Source organism: Achroia grisella, unplaced genomic scaffold, assembly GCF_030625045.1.
Source record: "Achroia grisella isolate CSIRO2021 unplaced genomic scaffold, CSIRO_AGI_Agris_v1 utg109, whole genome shotgun sequence".
NCBI lineage: Eukaryota > Metazoa > Arthropoda > Insecta > Lepidoptera > Pyralidae > Achroia > Achroia grisella.
The window spans coordinates 5,143,283-5,156,339 of NW_026712573.1; the positions used below are offsets into that span (position 1 = coordinate 5,143,283).

Below are 13,057 nucleotides of genomic sequence, written 5' to 3' on the forward strand. Positions count from 1 at the left end.
GTCGTGTGGTCTATGCCTAAAGAGAAATAGGTTATTTGTAGAAATCATATAACACAGATTTAGATAGTGATAACGTTAATTATCAACGATCTGTGAACGCTACGTGAGATTGGATAACTAAGTAGCCGTGGTCACGGCTCGATGACCGCGTAGGGCAAACGTGCTTTGTCTTCGATAATTGATATCTGATAGATATGATAGCTCACCACCGTTCTAATATATGATGAGCTCTGGTCACAGCCATCATTTGTGAGCTAATTCCATGTGTGGCAAAGATGTGGCGGTGGTTGCTTTTGGGTTTACTGGTGCATTGGAACACTGTGAGTACAATTTTAATTTCTAACTAATCTATGCTTAATATTACAAAGTTAAAAAGTTGGTTGTTTGTTTGAATACTTTCTGTTCGATATCTTTATGTATATATATCTTTGTGTTCGATAGTCCATTTGTCGAGGAAGGCTTTAAGCTATTATTATAACATTAAGCTACGACCTATAGGAGCGGAGCTGCAATGAAAAATATTGCAAAAGGTAGCGAAATGAAACGCAAACGAAGTTGCGGGTCAGGTAGTATTAAATAAAGAAATGATTTGATTAATTTTGTATGTAGTGAATAAACTCAGGTGCGTTAAATGATTTTGACGGTCTCGCTGGTCTAGCGGTTTAGCACACCGCCTTACTTCCCTTAGTCGCGGTTTCGATTCCTCGCACGTTACCAATATTTAACTATTAAATTATTTATGAGCATGGTCGTTTATGTCGGTTTTGGTAAATGAATTATGTAATTATAAAAAAAATGTTTTATATATAGTATATAACACATGCTCTGCTAAGCGTGGGACTAGATGGCGCGGTGTGAGTTGTTTTAAATTGTAATTCAAAATATCTTTATTCATGTAGGTCTATTACAGACTCAATTCGGAGTTATTTTGAGATGAGAAAACTGTCAATAAACTAAAGATAAAATAAAAGATAGGTATTATTAAAAAAGATAATAATTAATAATAAATATTATTATTAAAAAAATCTTTCAAGTATTTAATGATTTTGTAGTTTTTTTCCGTAATAAATAGAGATCTGGGGCGATTCAATTTTATTTTAGTGCAGGCAGGGTTGCCCATGTTCAAATATTTAACGAGACTAACAAATAAATAAAGTAATAAAGCCTCCTGTACAATCTCAATTTGGCAATCTAATCATCAGGGTATTTTGGTCAATTTTCTTAGGTTAAAATCTGGTACAACCTTGTATGAGGACCGTCGTCAGTTAGGATTATGTTTGTGGGTTCAATTTCCGCACCATACAAACATGTGTGAGTGTGTCTGTTTGTATTGTTCTGGATTTAAAATGTTTATACAAAATGTATTCAATTATATCTATCAGTTAAATTATTTACCTAGTAGTCATATTACTGTCCCTTATTTAATTAAAAGAGCAACGCGCAAGGTTTCTGATCATTATTTTTGTGACACGTCTGCGTTCCGAATGAGTGGTACAATAAAAAAATATAACTATTCAAAATTGATAATATTAAGTTTATTTGAAGAATTATTATTTATAGTAGAAGCAATAATAACCTTTATTCGTATAAAGTTAATATGCAAACCTAAGCATTTTTAATTAGTAGGTATTTTTATGATATGTTCTAAATTTAGTTACATAAAATAAATTTAACAAATCCAAGAAGTTAGAGCAGTAAAGTTGGTTGTTGCTTAACAAACAGATGTCATCAACTTATATATGTGTGTGTGTGTGTAAATACAATACCTATACCAAATAGATATTACAAAACTGCAATATTTAATTAATAAATATTTAAATAGTTACTTGAGAGAACAAAATAAATCAGTCATAGTGATAAGAATCCCCTAGGTATTCATAAGCTGCACCCATTCATGAGTATAACGGATGACCCTGCTATATCTCCCTCCGATCGATCCCCCGTGCAATACAAACGGCGATCGAAATTACTACGGCTTGACCCTATGTTTGAACCCCTAGCGGTGCCCTCGGACTAAAGTCGGAGAGAGCCAGGCGGGAGTTGGCCTTCAACCGTTCCATAAGTCCTTTTGCGGTTTGGAGTGCCATCTGCACTCACTCCCCTATCGTCCGGTGAAGCTGTATAGGTTAGCTGTGGCTAACAGCATTAGAGTAATCCGAAAAAAACCTGCTATAGCTTAACCATATTTTATAAAGTCCAACACCCGGCCACCGCGTCGTTACCTGACAGGTCTGGACTGTTATATTTTTTATATTACGATGGTAGAAACAAGCATACGGCCCATTTAATTTAAGTCATTCTACTAATATTATATCATAAAAACACGTTTTCTAAAAATAACTTTTCTTTCTTTTTAGATAACATCGCAACCGATCAACGAACATGAACAGAAGCAACCAAACGAATGCTGTCCTTGTCCCAAAGACCCCGTTACATATGTTTCGGATCAGCGCTTTGTACCAAATTTGTCTGAACAGCGCAACACGAATGATTTTGCTAATAATGAAGGCAATTCAGATAAAGACCAGGATACTTTGGGAGACACGAGCGGCGTATTTCCGAAGGCAATTAGTAGCTTTGTGGATGACTGCCCGTGCAGGGTTCGAGATGCTGACTCCATGGGATCGTCATCTGTATTCTTTCCGTCAACAGACCGTGCTGTTCGGCCTGACGTGAGGTGAGCTATTTTTTTTTTAAGGATTACCAACACAAGATACAGCAATAAAAATCTGTCGTGATTCTATACAATTCTAATGTCCTTATACTAACTGTTCTCATATTTATAGGTAACCACAGCATGCTTTGAGTTATATGATTACATCGCTACTATTACACATGTCAATAATATTAATTAAAGTTGTTATATATATATACCTATATATGTATATCCACATTCGCATATATATATTGCATCAACACATATACACTTGCAAAACATAAAATTATGTATATTATTAAAATATAATTATATTTCATTAAGTAACCAAGTGATAATTATCGTTCCTTTATTGATATGTGCTATGTGGAATTATTACGATAAATCTATAACAGATTTTTTTTATATTACAGCTCCAGCGATAAAAACGCAGATGTCAAGCCACTTTTGCATCCAGAAGTGGGTCTAGCTTCCTCCGTTTTAGAAACTCTTCGCCAGGCTACAGATGAAGAATATGAAGACGCATTGGTAAGAGATGCTGCTAGGAGCGCTATGCGAGCGAATGATGACGTTGAAAGTAATATTAATTCAGCTTCAGATACCGCTAAAAATGTTGTAGCTTTTATCATAAATCCAAATGATGAACAGGATGGTGTTATTCCCGAAGAATCTCGCAATCATGAATCTAGATGCATTCATCCCCTTGGAAGATCGAAAATTATGGTTAAGGAACCAATATTAAAACCTTCAAATTTATTATCTGAAATATATTATGCACCTAAAATTAAACCTTTATTGCATAGGAATGTTTTAGATATGGATAGTAGTGTAGGCGCTAGCAACGTAAACGAACAAATAGTTACAAATGCTAAAGAAAAAAATTATCCAAAATTAAAATCTAACCCTTCCCTGTTTAATTTGTTTTCGGATGACGCCGACAAAAATAATGCAGATGCGTTAAAAGGAAATAATAATATTATAACACAACCTAATACTTTAACGTTATTCAATAATGATGTAGGTAAGCTAAAACCACATCATATACTAAAACAAATCATAGGTCCTAACAAATTTAATAAAGACGTTACTGAAAATATTAATACTGATAATCAGCCAATATCAATTGCAGAACAAATGAGTAACAGTGGTATTATAGATCCAAAATTAAAAATAAAATCCTTATTACCATTTCCTGGATTAAGCTTTACTACAATGAAACCATTTTATTTAAAGAATCTACTGAAGTTGAAAGACGTGGAACTAATTCCTCCAGTGAAGACTGTAAACAAGGAAGTTCAAAATGCAGAAGATGATATACCACAGTTTTCATCTGTATTAGAAGGTAAGAATAGAAAAGATTTTAAATCTTCCAATTTAAGTCGTAACGAATTAAAACTAAAAGACGAACAAAAATATCTTGACAATTATGGAGACGAAAAAAGTCATACCAACCAATTCCCAAATGTACAAATAATACCCAATTCCAACCATGACATTAAATTAACTGATGCAGTATCCAGTCCTTCGGAAACAAAAGTAACTTGGAATGAGGACAACATTAAAAGTGAGGAAAACTGTTCTAAAACTATGCAGTATAGTAATACAATAGATACTGAAAATACTCCACAAGTAATATTTTCTCAAAACCATTTAAATGAACCTGTCCAAAGTATGAAAGGAACTCATATATTAGATGCATTACCAAGTGCTTCAGAAAGCAAAGTGATAGTTAAAAACAATAAAGCTCCTAACATTAACAATTTTGAATCACAAGTAACCGACAGTGAAGAAAGCGGTGTTACTAATGTCTTAAGTAATTTATCAAATGAAGACATTAATAGTTCTGAGATAACAGATCTAAACAATAATGATAACGACGACGTAGATAATGTTAAAGATATGATAGAAATGCAGTCTAATAATAAAAGACAAAATAAAGAAGATTGTTTACAGACAGAAAATATGGATAATATGCTACATAATGAAGATAATACTGACTCAAATTTAGTAGTTGAACCTAAGGAGACATATGATGACGAGAAAGGGAGTGTTGGTAGCAACGAATTTGATACTGAAGAAGGAATAGATACATTGAAATCAAATCCACTTAGTAAAATTGTTAATGATCTATCATCATTAAAAGAAAGTATTTCGAAAACGTTAGAAGACATAAGAAAACCTAAAAGTGATTATAGCGTTACAGATGAATCAGATAATATTAAAACAGCCGATAATAATAATAATAATGACAGCAAGGAATATCATACAGTTAAAAATGATGATGACAGCGAATCAATAGAATTGAAAGATAAGTCAAATGAATTTATTAGAATACCACAAACCACTGATGATAGTTCAAATAACGTTAGTAGTCAAGAACTTCAGAATATGTCAGATAACTTACTGGACTTAAGTACTAGACAGGATAAGGAGACATTGGCTTCACAAATTTTAGAATGTGACGAAGATATGCCTCATAGTTACATCGAGTCTACTGAATTAGAGGAATCCGTTAATGGTTTTCCAAGTAATTCAAATGCAAAAAGTATTCTAATTAAAAATATCGAAACTACTACAGAAATGCCAAACAGGGATATTACAGATATCACAAATGTCAGATCAAATGAACTAACTAAAGATGAAATACAAAATTCATGCTCAGACAGTAATATTGCTATTAATGAAGGTAAAAATATCGAAATGGTAGCGGAAGCTAGTGATCCAGTTGGAAATACTATTCCAGCGGACGATTCAAAATCTATTCACAACATTTTTAGGTCTAATTTACGCGATTCTAAGTTAAATATTGGTGACATTTTAAATATTAATTTGCCGTCTCTTAAAAATTTGAGAGGAAAATCAGTCATATCTAACATATTTGATAGACCTAATAATAATGTAGATACATCTACGGCTGAGCATAGTGATGATGACGATGATAGTGATGATGAGAGCTCAATTATGGCTACACAAGCAAGTACACCTTTCTCTAAAGTTTTAGCACCATCGCTGATACCTTTAGAAGATATCAACTTGGACGTTTTTCAATTGAACCCATTATTAATAGGTCAACAAAATATTATTCCAAAATTACCTAGATTAAATATAAATTCATATAAAGCAAAATTACCTATCCCCAAAACTCTGGGGATTGCGCCTTTGAAACTGGAATCGTCAATAAATAATAAAAATGGTATATTTGGAGCAACTTTGAGTATGGGACCAAATACCTCTTTAGGAAGAATAGGTAAAGATTCAACAATATTGGGAACAACTTTAAACAACTTACCCACGTTAGAAGATTTACATGAAACGGTAAAAGAAAATGCACATAATCTATTAATTACACCTTTAGAAATAACTAGTAGAAATGCATTCGATGATACATTACGCTCTGGTCAAACAATTTCAGATAATATTAGATCTCATGCAAAAAATACACTACGAGATATTCAGCAAACCTTTGAAACTACATTAAAAGATGTAAGAAACAGTGATTTAGCTAATATCGGCGATTCGTTATCAAATCCACATGAATTTCTGCAAGCAGTTTCTAGAACTCATGAAGATGTCAATGATAAACTAAAAGCAATACATTATGATTTTAATGACCGTCTTGAGTCGATTCGTGACCGTATTATTGATCCGTCATTATTACCTTCTTTGAATTTATCTCCTTTGAGTCAAGGAAATAAGAAACATAGTCAACCGGCAATTTTACGCAGTTATAGTGAACGTAAACCAGTTCGTTATACAGACGCCAGAAGTGAAGAAGAATTATGGAAAGAGAACCCATTGTTGAAAAAATCTAATTCTATAAATAAAACAAAATTTAATTCGCCGAAAGTCACGCTACCTAAAAGTAAGTCGTTAAAAATAACAGCCTCAGATATTCCAAAATCAAAACTCTCAGAACGATCAAAATTAAAGGCATCTGCGTCAGAACCTTCTCTTATAAATTACCCTTCAATAAAATCGCCACAATTATCTATAAATAAAAATTCTATTTCAAATCTTTTAGCCGAGCCAATATCACGCTTTCGAGATAGCAAAGTTCCCGTACTGAGTAAATATAAACCTAAAAGTAAAGTGAAAATATCATTTTCGCCAACAACAAAAAGCTTACAATCACCTTCCAGAATTAATAAGGATTTTGAAATATCTAACTCTAAACTTAGTGCAACACCAAAAGTATTAAAAGAGGTAAATTTACCGACATCACCTCGTGGATCGCTTAGAAATAGTCACCGTATGCCATCTATTACATCAAAAGCAAGATCTAGATTTGACTCTAATGGAGCTGCTAGTGAATTGACTACTTCAAGATTGAAACCAACTTCAAGCACATTTAATATAAATAAATCTTCTATGGAGCAAAATAATTCTGAGAATGATGTAAGAAAAGACTTGAAAAAGACATCTAAAAGTAATGATTTAGTTGGTACGCCCAAGTACACTTTAACGAATCCGCTGTTTAAAAATAGATTTACTAATGACAGATTGCTTAAACGACCTGAGCTTAAAACTCCAAGACAAAATGCAGATTTGATTGGAAATAAAAACAGTAAAGTAATAAGTACGGCCGTGTTAAATAAACTGCCAAAGACTAAAAAAAACCATAAACTGTTTACTTCAAGGGAAAACGATGATAGTTCATCAGCTTCGAATATATTGGATAGTGTTAGTGAAAGACCTGATTTTATCCAACCGAATTCAGATATGTTGAAATCAGCATCGAAAAACAATGATATATTGCAATACCAAAGAGCACCGTTACAGGAGAATACTTCATACACTTGTAGAATGATGTGCACAAGAAACAACTAAATATCCTCTTAAAAAAATGTCTCTCAACCTAGTTTCTAATGCAACGTAGTGTTTAGTAAATTATTTATTTATTAAGTATACATGGTAAGTTATAAATATGAAAGAAAGAAATTTGTATCAAATAAAACATGATTTTATTAATTGTGACATTCTGTTTGCATGCAAATTCTCTGTATACATTTATTAAATGTATATTGTAATAATATTGTACATAAAATGTAAATAAATTAGATTATAAGTTATATTTATATGAAAGTAAAGTATTGAAATTTTCTAGTTTTTATTTTAATTATCCCTTGTTTGTACACTGAATATACATACCTAATAATAATTTTATTAAAAATATTATAGAGTTAATGCTCATATTGCTTAAATTACATTTATTAATCAATAGAACAATCATTAAACACTATATAGTTACAACACTCTAAACAATAGTGTTGTAGCTTAGTGGTTGATTATATTTGAGATTGAGATACCAAATATAAAATAATATATTTATATATATATTTGGTATTTTAATCTAATTAATATTAAAAATTAATATATAATTTAATAAGAAGATTTTATTACCAATTAATTTCTGTAATACATTATTAATTTATTTAAAAACCAGGGTACCTGTTAATACTTGCTAGTATTATAAAACAATACTGGGTATTATCAAAGCAAAATGTTTAATACAAAATTTAGTAATTTAATGAAGCATACTATATATATAGATATGTATTTATATAATTATTAAATTTTGTATTAACACTGTACCAATTTTGTATTACACATTGTTATACATAATTTGGTAAGATATATTTTACTGAATATGTACATTAAATTAATTAAACATTTTTCTTGTATAATAGCCAGTATTAATACATTTTAAGTACATAAAGTGTTAACAGGTGCGCTATATATCATCATCTTATTGTAAACGATGTACAATTGTACAATACAACAGCAGTACCAACAACATCTTTGATCAGAATATTGATTGTCTTTTGTTTTTATTTGTACATCTTTGCACTGTACTTTATATGCATTGAGTGGATTCGAGCAAACGTTCTCAAGGACATGGAAAATGCCTTAATCATATTTATTTCTCATGTAACTGGAATGGACTTGACAAAAACTGACAATCGTCATGAATAGAACAACAGATAACATGATATTACAGAACTGAACAGAACCACGGACATCGCGTAATATCATAATATATATAATGATCAGCAAAATGGTATTTTGTATTGCTGTAGCACACACATGCAGATTTACCCTTATTCAATTGTTATACTTATTTGTGATGTTATAATTAAGCCTATATGTGTGTACTAAGATACAAATAAAAACTAATATCTATCTATATATCTAGATATCCCATTGGCAAGTGACACCCGAGGTTCCTGTCAAATATTGCCACCTTGATGACTAAACTGTCATGGCTCTGTATTCTATAATATCTTAATCTTATTATGATTAATATTATAACTGAGAAAGTTTGTAAATAAGGATGTTTGTTATTCTTTCACGCAAAAACTACTAAACGGATTTTTATGAACCTTTACTGTTATATAGCTTATGCATCAGAATAACACATAGACTATATTTTATATTGCAATTTAATGCGGGTGAAACAGTGGGAACAGCTAGTCTGTTATAATCCGAACAGCACAGGAACACAGCTTACAAAGCAATCAATTCAAATCAAAAATTATTCATGCAGGACATTTTAGCCTCTTATAAATTTTTTTTTTTATTATAAATTATTCCCCACTGTCCACTTCAGTATACAGATTCAATTGAGAAGAATTGGCCACTGATTTTCTTTTTCTACGTAATACACAATATATGTATCCTCCATTGGTACCCTAGCAATGTACCATATCATGTTGATATCCAGGAGGTTCCCCCTGGAAACTATTTTCATAAGTGTAACTTATAAATTTGCCGCGTTAACTGACCTGACTCCTGATTCTCAAGATAATCATACTCTATTGGTGCCTCACCAGTCTAAACTGATAACGCACCATTACATTATCATCAATTAAAAAAAAATTGGTGAAACAGAAGTAGCCACTCACAGCATTCTATTATAATTCAGATTTTAATTACTACTTCTTATTTTCTATATTTATTTATTTATTTAAGTTCAATGCACACAATACAAAAGGTACGTGGTACAAAAGGTGTGGCGGACTTAGCACCATGCGGCATTGTCTTCCAGTCAACCATAGGTGGTGCAGAGAATAATCATTATAATTCGTATTACACAAAGCAAATCTTTACACTAAAGGTTGTAATATATGTTATTGTTATATGTTGTTTTACATATTGTTTTACAACTCGTCAGCGAAAATGTGTAAATTTGAAGTGTAATTATGATCACAACGTGATTATGAATTAAAGTTCATCATGCTAAGTTTATTATAATTCACGCTATGGTAAACCATGCACTATTAGTCTATATTGTAAATGTATTATGAATTTATGAGAATATGGGATATGATTACGACTAATTTATCACTTTTATATTACCTATATTTAAGCTATATTAGTGTAAAGTTTCATAAAAATCCGTTCAGTAGTTTTTGCGTGAAAAAGTAACGAATATACATCCACCCATATTAATAAACTTTCGCGTTTATAATATTAGTAAGATACTAGCTGTTCCCGCGGTGTCAGCCGCATGAAATTTATTGCCTATGTGTTATTCTGATGTATAAGCCATATCACTATAAAGTTTCATTAACATCCGATCAGTATTTTTGCGTGTATGTAGGTATATGTATATGTATGGTCAAAGAAGAGAAAGAGAAAACGAGAGAACAAATATTCATTCATCCATATATCTTTATACTCACAAACTATCGTTTATAATGTTAGTGAGAAAGATACAAAAATTTCCCGTAATCGTTTACGTCATGTAAATTTCTTAATTACTTCTTAGGTAACTAAGAAGTAATTACTTTTACGTATAATTATACGAGTTAATATATGTATCTTACTTATTAACCTTCAGAACAAGAGACATTTACCTGTAATTTTAATAAAGAAGATAGGCTCTCTAGGTATTTCAATTAGTAATTGTTTTTTTTGTAATTTATTATCGATGACATTATTAACAAAAATAAACTTTGTCTAAAAACGGTGTACTTCATTTTCTCTGCGCAATAATACCTCTTTCTTTTATGGCAAATTAAAACGTTAAGTAATTTATACATGTATACCTATATGAAAGTAGCGGTTTTTTTATTACAGAGATTATAGAGAAAGGAGTTTATGACAGTATCGAGATATGATTTTCTATAATTACTTATCAATAACCTTTACTTTATTTTTTAAGGGTTTGATTTTATTAATGGATAATGGAATGGTGCACCTGCCTGTAGTAACGGTTTATGTATGCGGGCATCAATGGAAGATAATATAACATGAGGTTACGTCAGTTGGCTCATCGTGGCGAATTCACCAGGAATTTATCAGGATGGTTTTTAGGGGGAATCACGTGGAGGTCAACCGGACGTGGTACATTGTTAGTAATGTGGATTTTAGTTTAGATTTCTAACAATCCCATTTCCGACCCTGATCGAATGATTAGTTGTGAGGAGTAGATGTGATGCGCTCGACTTTTCTGTCTATTTTCTTGAGACGATCTGCCTAAAATGGAAATGTGCTAGGAAAGTATCTGAGGAGAAATAATAATAATAGTAAACTCTTTATTGTGCACATAGAATACAATAAAAAAATGAAAATTAATAACAAAAGGCGGTCTTATCGCTATAAGCAATTTCTTACAGACAACCTGAAGTATTGCTTTTCTAAATTGAACATTAAATACTCAGCTTTTTCCTCATCGAAGAAAGATATAGTGTTGTCGGGGCGGACTAGCTGTGACATGTCATATGTATATTAATTAGTTTTTTTGCGACTAGAGTTTCATAATGCTCGGTGTGGCATAGTGTAATTTCTCCGATGAGTTTTCCCACCCCTGTCCCCACAGTCTCGGGATTATACGACCCTTAACTTGACGTTTTAAGCAGTTCTAGGCTACGCAGACGAATTTGGTTCTGTTCAAAAAACGATGCTTTTGTATTTGCTTTTTTTACTTATAAACCTCATTAGGTCATTTGGAATTTTCCAGCGGCGGCTGTCCATCCTGAAGTAGTCCTGCACTTGGCGTGAAGAACTGCTCCAGGGACTGCAAATGGTCACTGAGGGAAACAATAGCAATGAGTTAGTCTACTCGCAAGATTTCTCATAATGACAGTCTCTTTGAGTTTTCAATAGACTTTATGACTTCGGGAATACGATCGGGAGACTCCCCGAGCCTGTTCAAATTGCCTGTCATGATAAGAGGATGATTATCGAGCGATTGTTCGAGATGAGCTCAACATGGATTTCGGGCGAGCTAAACCGTAGAATTACATTCATCAGCAGCGCCATGTGTGTTGTATAGAGTAGGATAATCACGATTGCAGTAGAGACAGCGAGTTCTCTGAACCGCTTCAACGATCACGTGTCTATATTGTTACTTCTTTATTTTGATATTGTATTATCCTTACATTAATATGTTATTATAATACAATTTACCTTATTGATAGTAATTAACAAATAATTGATTGATAATTTTACTAATTAGATAGTATTGATATTTATATTGATTCCATTAAATATAATAGCGTAATTAAACTAATTAATAAATAGTAATAATAATAAAATAATAAACAATATGAGTCATTATTTCTGTTAATTCTTGAGTTTGATGGTTTTGATGGTCCAGCGGTTTACCTGACCGCTCTTCTTCAAATAGTCGCGGGTTCGATTTCTCCAATGATGCTTCATCATGAGTATGATTGTTTCCATCGGTCTGCATGTTTTCTATGTATTATATCAGTTTTCGAGGGCTTGTTTATATGTTTATACAAGCAGTACGTAAAAATTACTGCAGGGAATTTAATGTAGTCTTACTGATTTTATTTTGAGGTCTGACATAATTTTTTTACAGACGGACAATATCCTGCGCGATGTAAGGGCGGGTCGTTAGTCTATAATGATTTGGCATCACTAACAGTTGGTATATATACTATATAGTTTTTTTTTTTAATTTGTATATATATATATGGTAAATTTCAAAGCGTATGCGCTTTACCGCATTTATTTTATTAGATAAAGTTTCGTAAAAATTCAGTTAATGGCTTAAATCTATAGTTTACATCGCTTTGATAACTGTATCATTGACATTGATGTAGTTTTCACAACAATATTTTCCGTAAGGTTTATATGTATGTGACATACAACTACACATATTAAACGACCTCCGTCACCTACATTGCACACTCGTGCTTACCCAAGGAGGGTCATTGATATCCGTGCAGTATAATTTGAAAATAATTAGTTCTATTACAATATTGAAAGAAAAACAGTGTGATCTACGTACACAAACGTAAATCTTTCACACTTATTCTTCTATCTTTTATAACTACATGAATAGTGATATAATCGCAAATTAAACAAAATTCCATTATATAAACAGCCGGTTCACTGTGTAGCTGTATTATAATATTAAGTGACTTGTAAACT

The 13,057-nt window shown here is 31.8% G+C and overlaps 1 protein-coding gene across 1 annotated transcript; it reads left to right on the plus strand.

Moving 5' to 3' along the window:
* The first annotated feature begins 275 nt into the window (after positions 1-275).
* On the plus strand, positions 276-7,483 carry LOC131848289 (MATH and LRR domain-containing protein PFE0570w-like). The gene is made up of 3 exons (XM_059198098.1): positions 276-320; positions 2,358-2,677; positions 3,070-7,483. Exons 1-3 carry the CDS (start codon positions 276-278, stop codon positions 7,481-7,483), a joined length of 4,779 nt encoding a protein of 1,592 aa, XP_059054081.1.
* Positions 7,484-13,057: the final 5,574 nt, after the last annotated feature.

Bases quoted from the DNA above. Each gene is read 5' to 3' on its own strand.
- LOC131848289 (XM_059198098.1), top strand. From the start codon at position 276: ATGTGGCGGTGGTTGCTTTTGGGTTTACTGGTGCATTGGAACACT. The intron at 321-2,357 runs GTGAGTACAATT...CTTTCTTTTTAG, and splicing joins TACTGGTGCATTGGAACACT to ATAACATCGCAACCGATCAA. The intron at 2,678-3,069 runs GTGAGCTATTTT...TTTATATTACAG, and splicing joins GCTGTTCGGCCTGACGTGAG to CTCCAGCGATAAAAACGCAG.